Source organism: Pristiophorus japonicus, chromosome 4 (genome assembly GCF_044704955.1).
Source record: "Pristiophorus japonicus isolate sPriJap1 chromosome 4, sPriJap1.hap1, whole genome shotgun sequence".
In the NCBI taxonomy this organism is placed as follows: Eukaryota; Metazoa; Chordata; class Chondrichthyes; family Pristiophoridae; genus Pristiophorus; species Pristiophorus japonicus.
The window spans coordinates 267,776,731-267,800,403 of record NC_091980.1 but is presented as its reverse complement, the minus strand read 5'-3'; the positions used below and the strand labels follow the sequence as shown (position 1 = coordinate 267,800,403).

At 46.1% G+C, this 23,673-nt stretch overlaps 1 protein-coding gene across 2 annotated transcripts in view; it reads right to left on the bottom strand.

Moving 5' to 3' along the window:
- zc3h14 (zinc finger CCCH-type containing 14) overlaps positions 1-16,907 on the bottom strand; it is a 54,302-nt gene extending 37,395 nt beyond the window's left edge. For both annotated transcript variants that reach the window (XM_070879448.1, XM_070879449.1), the window contains exon 1: positions 16,746-16,907. In XM_070879448.1, coding sequence (XP_070735549.1) covers positions 16,746-16,781 — 36 coding nt within the window. In that variant the 5' untranslated portion in view covers positions 16,782-16,907. The remainder of the gene's footprint in view (positions 1-16,745) is intronic.
- Between the last annotated feature and the right edge of the window lie 6,766 nt (positions 16,908-23,673).

Here is a 23,673-nt window from a genome sequence, read left to right as displayed (position 1 = left end):
AGTACAGAAGGAGGTCATTGGCCCATCATGCCTGTGCCAGTTCTTTGAAAGAGCTATACAATTAAATCCCACATCTCAGCCTGTTCTGATAACCCTGCAAATTAGTCCTCTTCAAGTACATATCCAACTGCCTTTTGAAAGTTTCAATGGAATCTGATTCCACCGCCCTTTCAGGTAGCGCTTTTCAGATCTTAATCCTGTGTGTGAAAGCATTTCTCATTTCCCCTCTAGTTCAATTATTTTAAATCTATGACCTCTGGTTACTGACCCACTTTCCAGCGGAAACAGTTTCTCCCTACTCGTTCTATCAAAACCTCTCATAATTTTGAATACCTATTAGGTCTCCCCTTAACCATCTCTGCTCCAAGGAGAACAATCCCAGCTTCTCCAAACTCTCCACATAATGAAGTCCCTCATTCCTGGTATCAGCCTGGTAAACCTCCTCTGTATCGTCTCCAGGGTCTTTACATCCCATGCAAGCGCAGGAAATGCAACACCTGACCTTTTACCTCCTCCCTTCCCACTGTCCAGGGCCCCAAATACTCCTTCCAGGTTAAACAGCGATTTACTTGCACTTCTTGCAATTTAGTATACTGTATTCGCTGTTCACAATGCGGTCTCCTCTACATTGGAGAGAAAAAATGCAAATTGGGTGACCGCTTTGCGGAGCACCTCTGTTCAGTCTGTAAGCGTGACCCCCAAGCTTCCAGTCGCCTGTCACTTTAATTCTCCACTCCACTCCCATTCTGATCTCTCTCTCCTCGGCCTCTTACACTGTTCCAACTAAGTTCAACGTAAACTCGAGGAACAGCACCTCATCTTTCTATTAGGCCCTTTACAGCCTTCTGGACTCAACATCGAGTTCAACAATTTCAGACCATAACCTCTGCCCCTATTTTTGTTCCCACACGATAGCTGTTGATGATTCTGTCATTCCCATTTGCGGAGACATCGTTGGTGATATATCTCCAATGACTTGATTGCAGCAAGATCCTGCAAATCCCCTGGGAGGACAGGCGCACCAACATCAGTGTCCTCGACCAGGCTAACATCCCCAGCATTGAAGCACTGACCACACTTGATCAGCTTCGCTGGGCAGGCCACATAGTTCGCATGCAAGACACGAGGCTCCCTAAGCAATTGCTCTATACGAAGCTCCTTCACGGCAAATGAGCAGCGGGCAGCGGAAACGTTACAAGGACACCCTCAAAGCCTCCCTGGTAAAGTGCAACATCACCACTGACACCTGGGAGAGTCCCTGGCCAAAAACCGCTCTAGGTGGAGAAAGTGCATCCGGGATAGAGGGCGTTGAACTCTTTGAATCTCAACGCCACGAGCGTGCAGAGGTCAGGCACAGGCAGCAGAAGAAACGTGCGGCAAATAAGTCCCACCCACCCCCCCTTCCCCCGACGAATGTCTGTCCCACCTGTGACAGGGTCTGTGGCTCTCGCATTGGACTGTTCAGCCACCAAAGGACTTACTTTAGGAGTGGAAGTAAGTCTTCCTTGATTTTGAGGGACTGCCTATGATGATGATCATTCCCATTTACAGCTCATCTAGATTCATCTTTTGTTTCTTAACTTGTTCCATTACCAACTCCTTTTGTCTTGCACAGTCATCCTTTTTGTCTTTTAATCTCCTGTCTTCCACTTTCCCTGCCCCTACACATGCTAAAAAATCTGCTACATCTCTCTAACTTTTTCCAGTTCTGACGAAGGGTCATCGACTTGAAACGTTAACTGTTTCTCTCTCCACAAATGCTGCCTGATCTGCTGAGTAGTTCCAGCATTTTCTGGTTTTATTCGTAATAAGTCTGTTAGGTGGTACTTTATTAAACCTCTCTGTTACTTCAAAGAACCAGTCGAACTAAGATAATAGAACTGGCCTCTTGGAAAAACTACTGATGCAACATCTAAAAACTAGTACCAGTAGAAATCAAGCAAAATCACAGGAGAAGAAGCATAAATAAACCAAAAGAGTGAGCGGGGCAAACTAACCAGGAGAAAGGAGGAAAATATGCAGAGAGAAAAAAATGAGGACATTAATAAAATGACTGGAAAGAAGTTCAAGCCACAAAGCATATAAAAGTGAAAAAGACATAGAACCATGAAAATGAAAGAAAATTAGATAAACAGAATAGGAAAGAAAGAAAAATTTGAAAGTGGAGTCTGACTATAGAATGGGCACACACTAAATGCACCATAATTCAAAGTGTAATTCCAATAAGGTTGGCACTAATCATTGCCAATGACAGTTATCACAGTGATTAAGGGGATTTAGAGACAGCAGAATTATTTAAAAGTTGCAATAAGCATTAGAATCACAATGGTCCGATTATGAGTATGGTTTGGCTAGTTAATACATACATTGTGTTTATCAGATAGAAGTTCAGACAACAAAATATTCAGATAAAAATATAAATTTACTTTTAAAGCATTCATAAAATATAAAACTCTATCTGTATTCTTTCATTGATTATTGCAATTCAAATCAGAACCCACCAGTAAATATTTGGTTTTAGAACTGAGTGGCAAGAATAAATGAATTAATGAATTCCCAAAAAATTCTGTATTGGCTTTATTTTTTTCCCTTTGGTATGCACTGTAACTCACATCCTCATCCAATTCCATATGTGGCCACCCAAACATACCAGCAGAAAAGCTCCCGTGATAACACAGATAAGAAGGATCTACTTGCTTTAGCGGCAGTTCAGAAAAGGTTCACTAGGTTGATTCTGGAGATGAAGGGGTTGACTTATGAAGAAAGGTTGAGTAGGTTGGGACTATACTCATTGGAGTTCAGAAGAATGAGAGGTGATCTTATCGAAACATGTAAGATAATGAGAGGGCTCAACAAGGTGGATGCATAGAGCATATTTCCACTCATAGGGTAAACTAAAGCTAGGGGCATATTCTCAGAATATGGGGCCGCCTATTTAAAATTGAGATGAGGAGGAATCTGTGTAATTCTCTGCCCCAGAGAGCTGTCGAGGCTGGGCCATTGAATATATTTAAGGTCCGAGAGTAGTCGGGAGTCGTGGTGCGTCGGCGAGAGGCTGGGGAGGTGCGTGGAGAGACCTATAAAAAGGCCCAACGCGTTGGAGAGGCTCGGGAGTTCCAGGTGCGTGGAGATGGTCAGGAGGTGCGTGGAGAGGCCTATAAAAAGGCCCAACGCGTCGGAGAGGCTTGGGAGTTCCAGGTGCGTGGAGAGAGTCGGAAGGTGCGTGGAGAGGCGTGCTTGTGCAGCTACAGGGAGAAGGCAAAAAAGTAGAAAGAAATCGACAGGTGACATCACAGCCAAGGGGGTAAGTGATTGGCTGGTGATTGGTGAGTAGCTTTTCTTTTTCTTTCTTTATCAGTAAGTAACTTTTAGCATTGTTTTTGCCAACTTAAGTGTATCTAAGGGTTAAGTCATGGCAGGAGAGCTCGGACACGTGTTATGCTCCACATGTACTATGTGGGAAGTCAGGGACGCTTCTGGTGTCCCTGACGACTACATATGCGGGAAGTGCATCCGCCTGCAGCTCCTGACGGACCGCATTGTGGCACTGGAGCTGCGGGTGGATGAACTCTGGAACATCCACGATGCTGAGAATGACATGAATAGCATGTTTAGCAAGTTGGTCACACCGCAGGTAAGGGGTACTCAGCCAGATAGTAAATGGGTGACCAGCAGGAAGAGCGGTGTAAGGAAGGTAGTGCAGGGGTCCCCTGCAGTCATCCTCCTGCAAAATATTAGACCGCTTTGGGTACTGTTGAGGGGGATGACTCATCAGGGAGGGCAGCAGCAGCCAAGTTCATGGCATCGTAGGTGGCTCTGCTGCACAGGAGGGCAGGAAAAAGAGTGGGAGAGCTATAGTTAGGGGATTTTATTGTAAGGGGAATAGATAGACGTTTCTGCGGCCGCAACCGAGACTCCAGGATGGTATGTTGCCTCCCTGGTGCAAGGGTCAAGGATGTCTCGGAGCGGGTGCAGAACATTCTGAAAAGGGAGGGTGAAGAGCCAGTTGTCATGGTACACATAGGTATCAACGATATAGGTAAAAAATGTGGTGAGGTCCTACGAGACGAATTTAGGGAGCTAGGAGCTAAATTAAAAAGTAGGACCTCAAAAGAGGTAATCTCAGGATTGCTACCAGTGCCACGTGCTAGTCAAAGTAGGAATTGCAGGATAGCTCAGATGAATACGTGGCTTGAGAAGTGGTGCAGAAGGGAGCGATTCAAATTCCTGGGACATTGGAACCGGTTCTGGGGGAGGTGGGACCAGTACAAACCGGACGGTCTGCACTGGGCAGGACCGGAACCAATGTCCTAGGGGGAGTGTTTGCTAGTGCTGTTGGGGAGGAGTTAAACTAATATGGCAGGGGGATGGGAACCTATGCAGGGAGACAGAGGGAAATAAAAGGGAGACAGAGGTAAAAGATAGAAAGGAGAATAAAAAAAAAGTGGAGGGCAGAGAATCCCAAGGCAAAAAACAAAAAGGTCCACATTATAGCAAAATTCTAAAGGGACAAAGTGTGTTAAAAAGACAAGCCTGAAGGCTCTGTGCCTCAATGCGAGGAGTATTCGGAATAAGGTGGACGAATTAACTGCGCAAATAGCAGTTAATGGATACGATGTAATTGGCATCACAGAGACATGGCTCCAGGGTGACCAAGGCTGGGAACTCAACATCCAGGGGTATTCAGCAGTTAGGAAGGATAGACAGAAAGGAAAAGTTGGCAGGGTGGCGTTGCTGGTCAAAGAAGAAATGAATGCAATAGTAAGGAAGGTCATTATCTTGGATGATGTGGAATCGGTATGGGTGGAGCTGCGGAATACCAAAGGGCAGAAAACGCTGGTGGGAGTTGTGTACAGGCCACCAAACAGTAGTAGTGAGGTTGGGGAAAGCATAAAACAAGAAATAGGGAAGTGTGCAATAAAGGTACAGCAGTTATCATGGGTGACTTTAATTTACATATAGATTGGGTTAACCAAACTGGTAGCAATGCGGTGGAGGAGGATTTCCTGGAGTGTATTAGGGATGGTTTTCTTGACCAATATGTGGAGGAACCGACTAGAGAGCTGGCCATCCTAGACTAGTGATGTGCAATGAGAAGGGACTAATTAGCAATCTTGTTGTGCGAGGCCCCTTGGGGAAGAGTGACCATAATATGGTAGAATTCTTTATTAAGATTGAGAATGACATAGTTAATTCAGAAACTAGGGTCCTAAACTTAAGGAAAGCTAACTTCGATGGCATGAGGCGTGAATTGGCTAGAATAGACTGGCAAATGATACTTAAAGGGTTGACGGTGGATAGGCAATGGCAAACATTTATAGATCACATGGATGAACTTCAACAGTTGTACATCTCTGTCTGGAGTAAAAATAAACAGCGAAGGTGGCTCAACCGTGGCTAACAAGGGAAATTAAGAATAGTGTTAGATCTGATAGAGAATTCAAACAGGCTGCATTTAGACAGACTGTGAAAATTCACAGACCCCCAATTCAAGGCTGCTACGTACAGTTCAGCATGTTGCATTAAGTCATCAATCAACTTGACATTTTAGGACTTTGGGTAGCGAGCCAATTAAAAGGTTAAAAGACTATTAATTGAGCCAATAAGGTCAAAGAAGGCGAGTTCTTTTCTGTAAATTGATCCAGGTATAAGTACAGCTATTTTGATCATGTGGTCTCAGAAGGACAAAGACCTGGCTTAAAGCCAAGAGCTTGTTGCTGTCTGCCAAGAAAAAAAGTGACATTAAAACTACAATCGGAGTTCGTATTTCATTGGAAATTAAGAGATGTAACAATTTTGGCATCACGAACAGGATCGCTGAGGAAAGAAACTGAATTTTCGACATCGGACCTACATACTGAGGTAAGGACTCCTCTTTATAAAAGCCCTCGGTCAAAAGTCTAAATTCGCCTCTCCTACGCGATTCCGAAAGCCTCCGGTTTGCGAACCCTCCGGTTGGTAGTCGGCTCGAGGTCCCATAGACGTCTAAACTTCGGCGGTGTGTTAGTTAATTAATCACCGACCTATTGATCGGCTAGAAAGCCTACGACTCGAGACCCCAGTAAAGAAATCAGTATTATGGCAGCAGGAGATAGAGCAAAGAATTGCCGACAACTGTTAAAGGTGGGCAAACACCACCTGAGGTTTCGCTAGATTTAATTCTCGAACAGTTGAAAGAATACATAGAGCAAGAATTCAAATTATCTAAAACTTGTATTAAGATCGAACAAAAGTACGGAACCTCCAAAGAACAATTGACCTTGGACGAGATTAAAAGGGTCTGGGGAAAAATGATCCGTATAAAAATAAAGAGCGAACTAGATGGTCTCTCGCGGTTATGGGCCAGATCTGAAAGCGGAATGAAATTATAATGCGTTCCCAACATGATCGAGAACTGACCGGTACAAAGGATCAATTGCAAGCTGTTTGTGCACAGCTGCGACAGAAAAAACTTGAACTTGAAAAGCTGGAAGCGGAAGTTAAAGATCTTAAAGGTGAAATTAAAGAATGGAAAAAATCATTAGGTCAAGAGACAGTAATAGGAAATGGAAAATGTATCGGTCAATTCCAAGAGTACCCATGTTTGGATAAATTAAAGGCGCAAACCTGAAGACACGACCAACGAATAGATACGGATTCTGAATCCTCCGACGATACAGGGTCGGAGGATGAAGAATTAGGGGTGCGCTTTGCCCCGTTTAAAAAAAGACGAGTTGTAGTCAAATCAGAAGAGACTGCGGATGAGGGCGGAACCAAAAAAACGAGGAAAAGGGTGTACGAAAAATACTTAGTTCATGATCCGACAGACCCAGAGAAAATTGATAAATGGTCCAAGGAATTGTCCGATCCAAAGAAAGGGGGAGTGAAAACGTGGGACCAATTGGACCGCTTAAGAAATATATATCAACTTCATCCCTGGGACGGAGTGCAAATTTTGACCATAATGGTGCCAAAAACACAGGGAAGAAAATTGCACGACAAGGTAGATGAAGCTTTGGGGCAGAATGAGCAAGAATTAGACGCAGGATGGGAGGCGATTAAACACTGGCTGCACGCCTTCAGTCCAGCTAAGACAGGCTGGGGAAAAATTGCAGCCTGCCAACAGAAAGCAACAGAGGAGGTCCTGGAGTATGACAAGCGGTTTAGATGCACGTGGCTAGAACATTCGGGTATGAATAATACGGATGAGGAAATGAATGAACAAGTGTTTGGACCCCTGAAAGCAGCTTTCGTGGCAGGTCTAAAGCCAGAACTGTTCAAAATGCTTAAGGTAGTGTTACCGGACTGGGAAGGTAGAGGAACTACTTTTGCAGCATTGGTGGATCGATGTAACCAATTAGATCGGGATATGGGAGCTAAAGTCCGAGTTGTACAGGCTATGGGATGGAAATCCCAGGATTCCGATAAACAGGCATTATGAAAATTACCCGGAAAATGTCATTATTGTGGGAAAGAAGGTCACTGGGCCAAGACGTGCAGGGCAAAACAGAAAGGTCGTGGCTGGGGAAGAGGACGCAGCCAGGGATACAATTCAGCCAACAAATCAGGCTTGTCACAAGATAACGACCTCATAGAAGCATTTAAGCGACTGACAATACAACAACAGGAGTTACTTGGGATAGCAAAAAACGGTTATAGCCCACCCTGGCCCCCCTCCTCGCACTAATACAACAGAGGGGAGATGGGCTATATATAACTGTGAGGGTGGCCGATAAGGATGTGGACTGTCTTTTAGACACAGGGGCGGAATTAACATGCTTACCCCTACAATATGGAGACTTTTTGCCATTGGATGGTAGGGCACGTACAGCCTATGGAGTTGGGGGCCATAAAATGGAAATTAAAAGGACAACACCGGTACTTATAGGGCTGGGTCCACATGAACTAACCACGCCGGTCTAGATAGGTCCAGTAGATCAACCCCTTTTGGGATTGGACGTTCTAATCCAAGTAGATTCATCGTTGCATTTCGAGGATGGTCGGGTGACATGGTCAATTAGAACTTTGAAGAAAGAAGAATTGAAGGAACACCCGATATGGGCTAAAGATAAGAACGATTGTGGCCTACTCCAGATGGAGCCTGCGTCATTTACCGGGACCAAGCCTCCATGCAGTAAACAGTATACCATCAGTCCAACTGCCATCGCAGGAATCTTACCGGTTATTCAGCAATTGGAGAAACAAGAGGTGCTTATTAAAACGCATAGCTCCTCCAATAGCCCCGTGTGGCCGGTACAGAAATCTAATGAGACTTGGCGTTTGACTGTCGATTATAGGAAAGCTAACCAGTGTATTGATCAAAAAGCTCCTTTGGTTGCAGATCCCTCCACCATTTTTAATGCCCTCAAACCGGAACATAAATATTTCTCGGTTATAGATATGGCCAACGGATTTTGGTCGGTGCCTCTGGCACCGGAGGTTCGACAGTGGTTTGCTTTCACTGTCCAAGGACAACAGTATACTTGGACCCGGTTACCGCAGGGTTTCCACAACAGCCCTACGGTATTCCACATGGCTTTACAAAGCCATTTGCGAGAATTACCACCCCTGTCATCCACAGTCATCCAATATGTAGACGATATCTTGCTAGCTTCAAACACGGAAGACCAGCATGAACAAGATTTACGAGCTTTGCTGGACCACCTTCGGCTGAAAGGACATAAAGCCAGCATCGACAAAGCACAAATATTCCAAGAAGAGGTTGTATACCTGGGACAAAAGATTTCACAAGGAAAGAGAGAACTTACCATAGAACTGCAGCCATTCGGGCTGCTAAAAACCTCAGGAATTAAGGTCTTTTTTGGGATTGTGTAACTTTAACAGAAATTGGATTGACTCCTTCACAGTTTCCTCAGCCATTGAATGATATTTTAAAGGGGAAACGTGCCTCTAAAGAAGCCATCACCCTCACTAAGGAACAGCAAGAGGCCTTCCTGAGTTTGAAAAAGGCTTTGTGTTCGGCACCGGCTCTGGGAATCCCCGACAGTGGTAAGCCATTTACCCTGTTTGTCCATGAGAAAGAAGGATATATGACAGCTATACTGACACAAGAACATGGGGATTGGCAAAGACCTATTGGCTATTATTCGGCAAAACTGGATGCGGTAGCCCTCGGATGGGGAAGTTGCCTAAGGGCCATGGAAGCTACATGTCGAGCGGTAATGACCACTGCGGGTCTAGTCCTCGACCAAAAGCTGATTGTCAAGTGCCCCCACACCGTACATGCTTTACGGTCTATGACAAGAATGTCTCAGGTGACGGCAGCTAGATGGACCCGCTGGACAGCAGTTTTGGAAGCTCCTAATCTCCATATTGTCCGGGCCAGCCCGGTTAATCCCGCAACTATGCTCCCGATGTCAGAATCGAGGGAGCAAGAGGGGGGAGAATGTGAAGAGCATGACTGCGTGGAGATTTTAAAAGAAACAGAAGAAACAGCCTTAGCAGCAGAGGAACCTCTGCACAACCCAGACCTCATCCTGTTTACAGATGGTTCCTCCTTTGTTGACAATGGTACCAGAAAAGCAGGATGGGCAGTTACAACCTTATATGAGGTAGTGGCAAAAGAATGTTTACCCTCAGGAACGTCAGCACAACAGGCCGAGTTACGGGCCCTGTCAGAAGCATGTCGAATAGCAGAAGGACAGACAGCTAACGTTTACACAGATTCGCGTTATGCTTTTGGAGTCGCTCACAACTTTGGTCTGTTATGGCATAAAAGAGGATTCCTCACTGCTGCTGGTACACCTATCCGAAATGGAAAATAAGTCAGAGACTTACTAGAGGCCATACAATTACCTCAGGAAGTGTCCATCCTGAAGTGTAAGGCCCCTACCAAGGAAAATACCACGGAAGCACAGGGAAATGCCCTAGCCGACCAGGCAGCTAAAGTTGCTGCCTCACAGGGCGTTCCTCCAGAAAAACCAACACAGATGTGCAGATTGAAAGCACTCAGGACTCTGACACGAGACCTCCAAAAATGCAAGGCGAGTGCTCCAGAGAGGAAAAATGGACATGGATTGAGGCAGGAATTAAGCTATGTGAAGATGGTGTCTGGAGACAAAGAGTTACCGACAAGCCAGTTGCGCCACAAGCGCTTATGCCTTTTTTAGCCCAACAAATCCACTCGTGGGGACACTTGGCCTCACAACAGATGACGGCACGGTTCCAGAAAAGCTGGTGGGGTCAGGGATTTAAAAAACATGCCCAGCTGGTAACAGACCGCTGTGTGGTCTGCCAGAAAAATAATTCTGGACCCATCACAGTAATGCCCCAACTGAGGCCCCCTGCTCCTGTCGGACCATTCCAGCATCTTCAGGTTGATTATATATCTCTTCCTTCATGCCAAGGATACACTAACATTCTTGTCATGGTCGACAGATTCTCTAGATGGGTAGAAGCTGTCCCAACTAAAAGAGCCACAGCCAATCACACTGCAAAGGTCTTCTGTAAGGATTACATTCCCCGATGGGGAGTCCCGAATAGCATTGACTCAGATCAGGGAACACACTTCACAGGTGCTGTCTGCCAAGAAATCTGTAGGTTACTAAACATTATGTGGGATTTACACTGTCCTTATCATTCACAATCATCAGGACAAGTAGAGCAAATGAATCGAACTCTGAAACAACAGCTTGCCAAATATCACCAAGAAGGAACACCATGGCCCCAAGCACTACCAATAGTGCTATGTAGCATTAGGGCAACCCCAAACAGAACTACAGGTCTAAGCCCATTTGAAATTATAACAGGAAGACCCATGTTGCTGCCAGGAACTATCGATTTACGGAAAGCTGATGTTCACTTAATGAGTGACTCTTTGTTATCATACTGTCAGAACTTAACCAATGCTATTAGTTCTGTTTCCCGACAGGTATCGGCAGCTTAGGGTAATCCACCCGAAGGAGGACACGACATCATCCCGGGAGTCTGGGTGTATGTGAAAAAGTTGCATAAAGAACCTTTGGGTGCCAAGTGGGAGGGACCTTATCAAGTGTTATTGACCACCCAGGCAGCTGTTATAAAGTCCAAGGAAAGAAAGCCTGGATCCACGCTTCACACGTTAAACGAGCACCCGTAACTGAAGCTGAAATCTAATAAGGACAATTACTTTTTGCGAAAATGTATAAATTTACTGTATTATTGATTGTAGGTATTCTAGGCATATGCCTGCCTACTTCTTACGAGCCGACCCTCTGCACCAAAGGGAAATAGTAGGGTAGCAAGGGAATTACATGTAAATACCTTTTTATATATGTCATACATTTATGCCAAACAAGGTAACATTTCTAGGTGTTGGGTGTGTGCGCATATTCCTATTCATTCAAAGGCCAGTTCCCTTGAATATCTCGGAAATGGCTGAGTGGATAATTAATCAAAACAAAACAGGCAATGCGTTTCAGGATATGGAAAACTGAGCACGTAAATGGAAGTCAGCAGGTTACAATCTGACTACCTTTGAAGGGGGATACCAACCGTGGTACAATAATTCCAAACGGCCCCCATTTTTTGTTATCACTAATACAACGGGAATAGGAAGACCGGGGGAATCGATCTGTCTGATTAGAAACATCAAAGGAGGCCAAAATATGGGGTATAGTAACAGCTCCCGAAATTATAATATAATCAAGCCACAGAACCGTGCAAACTGGGCCGATGTGGGAAATCTTAACGTAACGGGGATTCTGAATAAAACAGATGGAAAAGCCTGGACAGGCCCCGGAGTGTTGCTGACAAAGAAACAACTATCCTTCATTGCCTATAATGGCACCTATTGGGTGTGTGGCCACAAGGCCTACCCTTGGCTGCCCCAGAATTGGACGGGATCCTGCTATTTAGCCTACATTGTGTCTTATATGTATCATATAGAGTCACTGTCGGAAATTTACACCGTCCTAAGAAAGCTATCACAGGAACAGAGAGGTTCTTTGCCATTCTGATCCCCAGGTATGGGACCGCCAGACTGGCAAGGGAATCCATTAACATGGCATCCGTTGTGGAACGGGTAGCCAATGATACCTCAGAGGCCCTAGTTAAAATCAATGCAGAAATGGTAGCAATCCGCACATTAGCCCTACAGAATAGACTGGCCCTTGATTACATCCTGGCTGAAAAGGGAGGTACTTGCACCCTACTCGGAACTGAGTGTTGCACATATATCCCAAATAGCTCTGAAGAAATTACCCACTTAGCGGAGCATATCCAAAAGGAGGTAGAAAAACTTTGTGGAGTGGAGCCACTGAATGGCTAGGTTCAATAGGAACTTCATTGGTGGAAGGTTTAATTCTATTTGTTGTAATTGTTTTACTTTTATATTTTTTGTTTATGTTGATTAAATGTTGTTGCGACCAGGCGGCTGTAGCTGCTGTCCCGCATGTGAGACATCTTGCAGGTTCCAGCAGACCGTCTGTACGTGGCATAGGGGAATGTTATGCTTAAGGGAAGGTTGTTTACTGGTTGAACTAAGATATTGATTTGGATTAAATTGGAATAAGGTTAATTAACCTACTAAAACCAGACTTCCATTGTGGGCACGATGGAACTCGGGTTGGTGTAAATTTATGTGGAAGCTACTAGTCCGGACATGTGGCGAAACACATCAACAAATTTTAGAAGGAAACTCTATTAACATGTATGAAATTATTTTGTAGAATGTTTAACCAGTGATACCTGATGTTTTATGATTCAGTTTGTGAAAGAATCAAAGGGGGGATTGATAGAGAATTCAAACAGGCTGCATTTAGACAGACTGTGAAAATTCACAGACCCCCAAGTCAAGGCTGCTACGTGCAATTCAGCATGTTGCATTAAGTCATCAATCAACTTGACATTTTAGGACTTTGGGTAGCGAGCCAATTAAAAGACTATTAATTGAGCCAATAAGGTCAAAGAAGGCGCGTTCTTTTCTGTAAATTGATCCAGGTATAAGTGCAGCCATGTGGTCTCAGAAGGACAAAGACCTAGCTTAAAGCCAAGAGCTTGTTGCTGTCTGCCAAGAAATAAAGTGACATTAAAACTACATTTGGAGTTCGTATTTCATTGGAAATTAAGAGATCTAACAGATCCAAGGAAGAGGCATATAAATTGGCCAGAAAAAGTAGCAAACCTGAGGACTGGGAGAAATTTAGAATTCAGCAGAGGACGACAAAGGGTTTAATTAGGAAAGGGGAAATAGAGTATGAGAGGAAGCTTGCCGGGAACATAAAAACTGACTGCAAAAGCTTCCATAGATATGTGAAGAGAAAAAGATTGGTGAAAGCAAACGTAGGTCCCTTCCAGTCGGACTCAGGTGAATTAATAATGGGGAACAAAGAAATGGCAGACCAACTGAACAAATACTTTGGTTCTGTCTTCACGAAGGAAGACACAAATGACCTTCCGGTTGTACTCGGGGCCCGAGGGTCTAGTGAGAAGGAGGAACTGAATTACATACCGGTACTTATTAGGCGGGAAATTGTGTTGGGGAAATTGATGGGATTGAAGGCCGATAAATCCCCAGGGCTTGATTGTCTGCATCCCAGAGTATTTAAGGAGGTGGCCCTAGAAATAGTGGGTGCATTGGTAATCATTTTCCAACAGTCTATCGACTCTGGATCAGTTCCTATGGACAGGAGGGTAGCTAATGCAACACCACTTTTTAAAAAAGGAGGGCGAGAGAAAACGGGTAATTATAGACCAGTTAGCCTGACATCAGTAGTGGGGAAAATTTTGGAATCAATTATTAAGGATGAAATAGCAACGCATTGGGAAAGCGCTGATAGAAACAAACATTTAAAATAATGAAAGGGATAGACAAGATAGAGACAGAGAGGTTGTTTCCACTGGTCGGGGAGACTAGAACTAGGGGTCACAGCCTCAAAATACGGGGAAGCCAATTTAAAACCGAGTTGAGAAGGAATTTCTTCTCCCAGAGGGTTGTGAATCTGTGGAATTCTCTGCCCAAGGAAGCAGTGGAGGCTAGCTCATTGAATGTATTCAAATCACAGATAGATATATTTTTAACCAATAAGGGAATTAAGGGTTATGGGGAGCGGGCGGGTAAGTGGAGCTGAGTCCACGGCCAGATCAGCCATGATCTTTTTGAATGGCGGAGCAGGCTCAAGGGGCTAGATGGCCTACTCCTGTTCCTAATTCTTATGCTCTTATGTAAGCGGTGACAGGATCGGTCCAAGTCAGCATGAATTTATGAAAGGGAAATCATGCTTGACCAATCTTCTGGAATTTTTTGAGGATGTAACTAGTAGAGTGGACAAGGGAGAACCAGTGGATGTGGTATATTTGGACATTCAAAAGGCCTTTGATAAGGTCCCACATAAGAGATTGATGTACAAGATCAAGGCACATGATATTGGGGGTAATGTCCTGGCGTGGATAGAGAATTGGTTGGCAGGCAGGAAGCAGAGAGTCGGGATAAACGGGTCCTTTTCAGAATGGGAGGCAGTAACTAGTGGAGTACCGCAGGGCTCAGTGCTGGGACCCCAGCTCTTCACAATATACATTAATGATTTGGATGAAGGAATTGAGGGTACTATCTCCAAGTTTGCAGATGACACTAAACTGGGTGGCAGTGTGAGCTGTGAGGAGGATGCTAAGAGGCTGCAGGGTGATTTGGACAGGTTAGGAGAGTGGGCAAATACATGGCAGATGCAGTATAATGTAGATAAATGTGAGGTTATCCACTTTGGTGGCAAAAACACGAAGGCAGAATATTATCTGAATGGTGGCAGGTTAGGAAAAAGGGAGGTGCAACGAGACCTGGGTGTCATGGTTCATCAGTCATTGAAAGTTGGCATACAGGTACGGCAGGCGGTGAAGAAGGCAAATGGCATGTTGGCCTTCATAGCTAGGGGATTTGAGTATAGGAGCAGGGAGGTCTTACTGCAGTTGTACAGGGCCTTGGTGAGGCCTCACCTGCAATATTGTGTTCAGTTTTGGTCTGCTAATCTGAGGAAGGACGTTCTTGCTATTGAGGGAGTGCAGCGAAGGTTCACCAGACTGAATCCAGGGATGGCAGGACTGACATATGAGGAGAGACTGGATCGACTGGGCTTGTATTCACTGGAGTTTAGAAGGATGAGAGGGGATCTCATAGAAACATATAAGATTCTGACGGGACTGGACAGGTTAGATGCGGGAAGAATGTTCCCGATGTTGGAGAAGTCCAGAACCAGGGGACACAGTCTTAGGATAAGGGGTAGGCCATTTAGGACTGAGATGAGGAGAAACTTCTTCACTCAGAGAGTTGTTAACCTGTGGAATTCCCTGCCGCAGAGAGTCGTTGATGCCAGTTGATTGGATATATTCAAGAGGGAGTTAGATGTGGCCCTTTCGGCTAAAGGGATCAAGGGGTATGGAGAGAAAGCGGGAAAGGGGTACTGAGGTGAATGATCATCCATGATCATATTGAATGGTGGTGCAAGCTCGAAGGGCCGAATGGCCTACTCCTGCACCTATTTTCTATGTTTCTAAGGCGGAGATAGACAGATTTTTGAGCAATAAGGGAATAAAGGGTTATGGGGAGCAGGCAGGGAAGTGGAACAGAGTCCATGATCAGATAGATCAGCCATGATATTAAATGGCGGAGCAGCCTTGAGGGGTCAAATGGCCTGCTCCTGCTCCTATTTCTTATGTAACACAAAGAGTAGGGGAAATCTGGAACTCTCTCCCCAAAAAGCTGTTGAGGCTACGTCAATTCTAAATTTCAAAACTGAGATTGATAAATTTTGTTAGGCAAAGGTATGAAGGTATATGGAATCAAGACAGGGAAATGGAGTTAAGATGCAGATCATCCATGATCCAATTGAATGGCAGAACAGGCTCGAGGGATTGGATGGCCTACTCCTGTTCCTAGCTCAGTGGGAAAATGCATCATATCGTGTGGTAGTGAGCAGTAACCAGCAGGAAGATTTCAGGTTCAATCAGTGATGATTGCTTAATCAGACATCTCGCCAAACTCAACTAGAATACATTACAATCGAGTCCAGGTAGTTTCCTTTGGGGAGGGAAACAAATTAGTGAAATCTGCTGGAAAGTGCACAGGTGTGATCAAATGGATTTCAACTTTTTTGTACAACAGGCAGGCATAACGAATTTCTAGCCAATATATAAAATACAGACATTTGCCATACAGATTTTGCTAGTGGTGTGTTGTCTACTGCCTATGATGGAAAGAGAATAATGCTGAAAGCGACAGGATTGAAGATTTAAAAAGTAAAAAAAGAGAAAACACTCAGCAGATCAAACGGGAGCAACAAGTTGACGTTTCTGGCACAGAACCTACCGGTGTGTGTGTTTTTTTTTAAGTAACTATTACGGGTTAAGTTAGAAATGAGCTTGAGGCAGGCGTCACACGGGGATCCTCCTCCTCCTCCCCCGATTATTTCAGCAATGTTGTGAATACTTTTACCATCTCTGCGATGTGTGACAGGTTTATAAGTTAGTTGAGTGGGGCCGCGCCGGCTCACTGTGACGATAAGCCCGTAACTCAGTGCCGGCTGAAGCCCGGGTCTGCGCGGCAGCCGTTGCCGCAAAACAGAAAAGGACAAAACACAAGAACGCTTTCCCGCAGGCGGCGCACGGGCCGCGTTAACTCCTCGCTGCTGGCGGTGCGGCCGTAACCGGGAATGGATCCGCCGGCCCGCATTGTTCCGCCGGCTGCAGTCCAGGCCACGGGCCACTAACCAACCTCCGGCACCAATGCGGGACCCCCAGTATCACACCTCCGCCCCCCGGGCACAGGCCAGACTTACTCTGATCTTGCGGCTGATTTCGGTTCCTATTTCCATCGCTGATCATCAGGGTGCCGCTGCTCTCCGTCCGTCTCCCGCTCCGAGTCCTCGCTCCTCGCTCCCAGTCCGTGTCGCCGCCTCAGCAACGGTGCCGCAGCCGGGCATCCTGGGACGGACCGCATGCCGTTCGTGTCAAACCTCCGCCTGCACGGAAACCCACATTGCGCTCAGTTAGAATTTCGAAATGCGGCAACACCGTTTAATGGACACATCAAGTTACTTCTCTCTTTGGTAAATTATACGAATGCAAAATAGACAAAACTGAACAAGTAAGAGCAACGTAAAATATAAAATTACATTTATGTCAGCAAGAATGAGGTTGGATATGGCTTTTTTTTTGCCGACTGTTTACTTGAAATGTGGATTATGCTCTCTCTCCCTTACCCTCTCGTACAGTTCCTGCGTTTCAGTCTCCCTTTCATTCCCTCTTCCTATTTCCATCTCATGCCTGTTGGCATTGTTTTACTCAAGCCCTTCTCCCTTTTATTTCTCTCTCAAATCTATCGTTACCCTTTCCTTTTCCATAATACCAAGCAGATTTGTAAATAGTTAAGTTCAATATCTATACATTGGACATTTTTAAAATCTAAGTGAGAAATTCGGTTTAGCGCCAGAGAGGGGCACTGAGGGGCCGCTAAACACCTACCTCCCAAGCTTCGCACTATGACAGCATACTGCGAACTTCACTGGTGGTTTAACGGTGGCACTGTCATTTAGCGCTGTGCACTCTAGCCCCACACCCTTTGCGAGGCATTTCCGAAATTGACTGCTTTCGCCAGCCGTAGCGCCTGGAGCCAATCCGACGGGGGAAGTAGATGGTGCATTGAGGATCCCGGGGTGATATCGTAGCGAATGACGAGGTAAGTCAAATTTTTAACAATTACTTACCTCTCAACTGTGGAAGGCTGTTGGTAGCCTCCCTTACATTTTTTTTTTAGGTTTCACTTGATCGACCTCTCCTCCTTTTAGGCGCTAGGAACCACCCCGCACTGGGCCTTTAGTGCCCCAAGAGCATTGTGCAATGCTTCCCTTAGCATTCCACTCTCCTCTTGGGGTGATACAACTGAATATCACACTTTGAGGTGGTACACATCGCCCGGCGCTACAGGTAGCACCCCGGCAGCGTTACCGCTTCAAAGCGGGCGATACCGAATTTCTAGCCCTAATTCTCTTCCCACAGAAAATAACTGGCTTGAAAAAAAAATCAATTTGCTAAAACCAGCAAGCAGTTTACATAACCTTACTGATGCCAAGATAAAGACTGTGTACATAAATTATCTGGATTTAGGAGACAAATATTGAAATTTGTTGATGGTATCAAATTAGAATTATAGCAATTTGAGAGAATTGTGAAATACTATGGGCCAAAATTTGCGGTCGGTTTGACGGCATACACTCAGCGTACGCCATCATACTGCCTTTGAAATGGACAGCAAAATCCTGAACTTGCGATCTGTCAAGATCTGACTTGACGGATGATCCGTACCAATATTGAAATCCTAATTGTTGGTGCCGAGTTGGGCTAAAGATCCACCAACTGCCCAGCAATTACATATGCAAATGTTACAGCTGGTGACAGCGTAAGGGGCTGCCTCCTGAGAAGATAAGTAAGAAATTGCACTCCATTAATTAAAAAGAAAGGTTAAATAGTAATACAAAGTGGTGAAAATAGCTTTCCAATTTGTATATGAAAAACATTCATGATTTGCTTTGACGATTCTGAAATGCACATTATGGAAGATCGAGCATAGTTCTGAGACTATAAGGAATGCCAATGTGTATAAGAAAGCTGCACTTCAAATTTGCTTTGCAGAGAGAAAACTTCTACAGCTCTACTCGCAACAGGTCTAGGGATCAGTCGTCTCTGGATGGAAGAATTCGAACTGGGGAACACTTGGTTGTGTGTAGCTCAGAAGGGTAATGCTGATTTTCAGTCTAAATTATTGGAAATGTAGCTTGCTCCACATCAGTACTTTATTAAAAAGCAAAGTAGCACCACAATTCCAAGCAATCCATACTTTTTAAAAAAAAAACATGTCAGACCCCCAACTGACACATTTAAGTATATTTTTGAAGTACTGCAGTTTAAATGAAGAATAGCTCTATGATCTCTAATAGTATTAGACACCTTCTGTTTGCTGATTGGAGCGCTGGCCCACGAGATCCCAAGTACACTTCCCCATACAGTGCGCCCCGGGATCCGTGGGCCACTACGCTGCCCTCTACTCCGCAGCGTCTCGGAGGATTGTTCCCAGTAGGCAAGTATGCATTCGGTTTGTGTGCTGGAGGCGTTATCCTTAGTTATACTCCCGACTGCAAAATATGGGCCATTAATAGTAAAGCCAATAGAATGTTGAACTACATAGGAAGTTATGGTCAAATAGTACGATGCTCTGGTCAAGCCACAACTTGAATAATTTTGATTGCTGAGACACTAGGGAGACATTGGAGCACTGGATACAATGCAGAGAAGAGCTATGAGAATGATCCCTGGTGTTAGGGGTCTGAGTTATGACGACCCCCGACACCAGGGATCATTGGTTCCCAAAGACACAGCTTTTCAGCATGGGAAGAAGTTGTCTGAGAAGTAAAGTGACTTGCATTTATATAGTGCCTTTCACAACCTCAGGTCATCCCAAAGCACTTTACAGCCAACAAAGTACTTTTAAAATTGTAGTCACTGTTGTAATGTAGGAAACGCGGCAGCCAATTTGCACACAGCAAACAGCAATGTGTTAATGACCAAATCATCTGTTTTTTTTTAAGTGATGTGATTTGAGGGATAAATATTGGCCAGACAATGGGGATACCACCCTTGCTCTTCTTTGAAATGGGATCTTTTATGTCCGCCTGAGAGTGCAGTCAGAGCATTGGTTTAACGTCTCATCTGAAAGATGGCACCTCCGACAGTGTAGCGCTCCCTCAGTCGTGCACGGTCAGCCTAGATTTTTGTGCTCAAGTTTCTGGAGTGGGACTTGATCTCTCAACCTTCTGACTCCGATGCTAGGAAAAGTATATAAAATAGTAAAAGGTAAATCTGTAATATTGCTTTAATTTAAATTGAAGGAACAACAACATGTATTTATATAGTGCCTTTAATGTAATGAAACATCCCAAGGCGCTTCACAGAAGTATTGAGTTTAAAAAAAAAAAATAAAAAAAAATTTGACACCGAGTTGCACAGGTGACCAAGCTTATTCAAAGAGGTAGGTTTTAAGGAGCGTCTTGAAGGAGGAAAAAGAGGCAGAGGTTTCGGCAGGGAGTTCCAGAGCTTAGGGGCTAAGCAACAGAAGGCATGGCCACCATTGGGTGAGCGAGCGATTGTAATCGGGGATGCTCAAGAGGGCAGAATTAGAGGAGCTTATACATCGCCGGGGGGGGGGGGGGGTGGCTGGAGGAGATTAGAGATAAGGAGGGGCGAGGCCATGGAGGGATTTGAAAATAAGGATGAGAATTTTGAATTTGAGGCGTTGCTTAACCGAAAGCCAATGTATGTCAGCGAGCACAGGGGTGATGGGTGAGCTACCCAGCACCAAGCCTGCGGCCAACATCTCGCTGTAGGCAACTAGGCCCATATAGCAGTGCCTGGTGTCCAGTCGTCTTGGACCCCCTTGCCACTGGATCAAGACCTTGCTCAGCTAAGCCCGTGTGGTAGTTGGTGTGCAATGACCACCCCTCGTTAAAAGAACTCCCGCACAGGCATCTTCTGTAATGTCCTTACACACTAATATAAATTCACATGAGGCACATTCTGCAGACAAGGTCGCTCTGTGACCTGAACCTTTATTCACAGGACCAAGAAGTGATGACCCTGCGTGGGACCTCTCTTTATATACCTGGATGACCCAGTGAGGAGTGTCTCCCACAAGTTCTTAGGTGTATACAGTATGCAGTGTTGTTATGAAGGTTACAGTTACATGAAGGTTACATACATGACATCTTCCACTCCTCTAACATGAAGTTTGGGACCTGGAACGTCAGGACCCTCATGGGCAACTCCAACAGTGACAGGCCAGCACGCCGCACCACCATAGTTGCCCGGGAACTTAGACGCTTTGATATCAACATTGCCGCCCTAAGCGAGACCCGGCGTCCAGGGGAAGACCAGCTCAAGGAACAAGGTGGAGGTTAACATCTTCTGGAAAGGGAAACCAGAGGAAGAACGCTGCCTCCACGGAGTTGGCTTCGCCATCATAAACTAGCTGGACGACTGCCTCAAAGACTCCCCCTGCGGGACTAACGAACGCCTCATGACTCTTCGGCTCACCCTATCCCGGAACCAGTGCGCCACAGTCATCAGTGCTTACTCTCCAACACTCGATGCGACAGATGAGGCCAAAGAGGGTTTTTACTCCAACCTCTCAAAATCCCTGTTCTGCGCCCCTGCGGGCGATAAACTGATCCTCCTCGATGACTTCAACGCCAGGGTCGGCAAGGACACAGACCTCTGGGGAGGCGTGATTGGCAGAGAGGGGGGAATGATGTTGTGTATCTGTAAAGCATGCACTCCCATGTTCCGCCACCAGGGAACGCATCCCCTGAAGTCCCAAGAGATCCCAGCATCCCTTGGGAGCACTGTATATAAGCCGGCCCCTAAGGCCTGTTCCTCACTCTGGAGTGTCTTAATAAAGACTGAGGTCACTGTTACTTTAACCTCCCTGTGTGCAGTCTCATCTGTGTTAGGAACACCATATAGGGAAAGCCAATTCCAGCGGTACCCTACTGACAAAATGTCTAGATCATGAACTTGTCATCACCAACACCTTGTTTTGCCAGAGGGACAAATACAAGGCATCGTGGCAACACCCTCGCTCCAAACACTGGCACCTACTCGACTATGTCCATTGTCCGAGCCAGGGATCGCAAAGATGTGCGCATCACCCACGCCATGACAGGAGCTGACAACTGCTGGACGGACCACTGCCTAATCAGATCCATCACTGACATCAACATAGCCCCAAAGCAGAGGGGGCAGCAGAAGCAGTGCCGCAAAAGAGTCAATGCCGGGGCACTTGAGCACCCAGCTAAGATAACCCTATATAGTTAGCGCCTCACAGCTAACCTGGTGTGCCTTGATGACCTCAAGACGCAGAATGCCCACCATGCTTGGTCTGCCCTCCAGGCCTCCATAACCAGTGTCTGCAAAGAGACGCTTGGTCATTCAACCAGGAAACACCAGGACTGGTTTGATGAGAATGATCAGGAGATCCCAGAGCTGATAGATCGCAAGCGCAGGGCATTTCTGAGCCTTAAAGAACCCAACTCTGGAGCAGCATTAGACGGCTCAAGGCTCGGGTCCAGCAAAAAACCCAGGACCTAAAGAACAGGTGGTGGATGGAGAAAGCACAGGAGATACAGCAGCTGACCGACAGCCATGACGTGCGAGGATTCTTCATCGCAGTCAAGGCCACCTACGGTCCAAGCACCAAGGCCCCACCCCACCGCTGGTCAACAATGGGGAAACACTCAAGGACACCGAGGCAGTCCGGGCCCACTGGAAGGAGCACTTCGAAGATCTCCTCAATCGAGACACTGCCTTTGACTCGAGTGTTCTCTACTCCATCCCGCAGCATGCGACCCGCCACCACCTCAGTAAGACCCCAACACTGCACAAGGTAGAAAAAGCCATAAGACAGCAAGGCTATGGGTGCGAATGGAATCCCTGCTGAGGGACTGAAGTATAGCAGAGAGGCACTGTTGGCGCGAATGCATGACCTCATCTGGAGGGAGGAGAGCATGCCAGGAGATCTGAGATGCAGTGATCGTGACCATTTTTTTTAAAGGGGACGTCCGACTGCGGCAACTACAAAGGAATCTCCCTGCTATCAGCCACTGGGAAAGTCGTCGCTAGAGTCCTCAACCGTCTTCTCCTTGTGGCCGAGGAGCTCCTCCCAGAGTCGCAGTGCGGATTTCATTCCCTACGTGGCACAACGGACATGATTTTTGCAGTGCGACAGCTGCAGGAAAAATGCATGGAACAGCACCAGCCCTTATATATGGCCGCCTTTGACCTTACAAAGGCCTTTCACACTGCCAACCACGAGGGTCTATGGAGCGTTATCCTCCATTTCGGATGCCTCCAATAGTACATACCCCATCCTCCGCCTGCTCCACGATGACATGCAGGCAGTGATCCTTACCAACAAATCCATCGCAGACCCAATCCACATCCGTCAGGGGTCAAACAGGGCTGCGTCATCGCCCCAACCCTCTTCTCAATTTTCCTCGCTGCCATGCTCCACCTCAGTCAACAAGCCCCCTGCTAGAGGGGAACTAAACTACAGAACCAGTGGGAACCTGTTCAACCTTCGCCTCCAGGCCAGGCCCAAGACCACCCCAACCTCTGTCGTCGAGCTACAGTACGCGGGCGACACCTGCGTCTGCGCACATACTGAGGCTGAATTCCTAGACATAATCGACGTATTTACTGAGGCGTACGAAAGCATGGGTCTTACACTAAACATCAGTAAGACAAAGGTCCTCCACCAGCCTGTCCTTGCCACATAGCACTGCCCCCCCGGTCATCAAGTTCCATGGCGCGGCCCTGGACAACGTGGACCACTTCCCATATCTTAGGAGGCTCCTATCAACAAGAGCAGGCATTGACGACGTGATCCAACACCGCCTCTAGTGCAGCCTTCGGCCGCCTGAGGAAAAGTGTTTTGAAGACCAGGCCCTCAAAACTGCCACCAAGCTCATAGTCTACAGGGCTGTAGTAATACCCACCCTCCTGTATGGCTCAGAAACATGGACCATGTACAGTAGACACCTCGTCGCTGGAGCAATACTACAAACTATGTCTCCAAGATCCTACAAATCCCCTGGGAGGACAGACGCACCAACATTAGCGTCCTCGACCAGGCCAACGTCCCCAGCATTGAAGTACTGA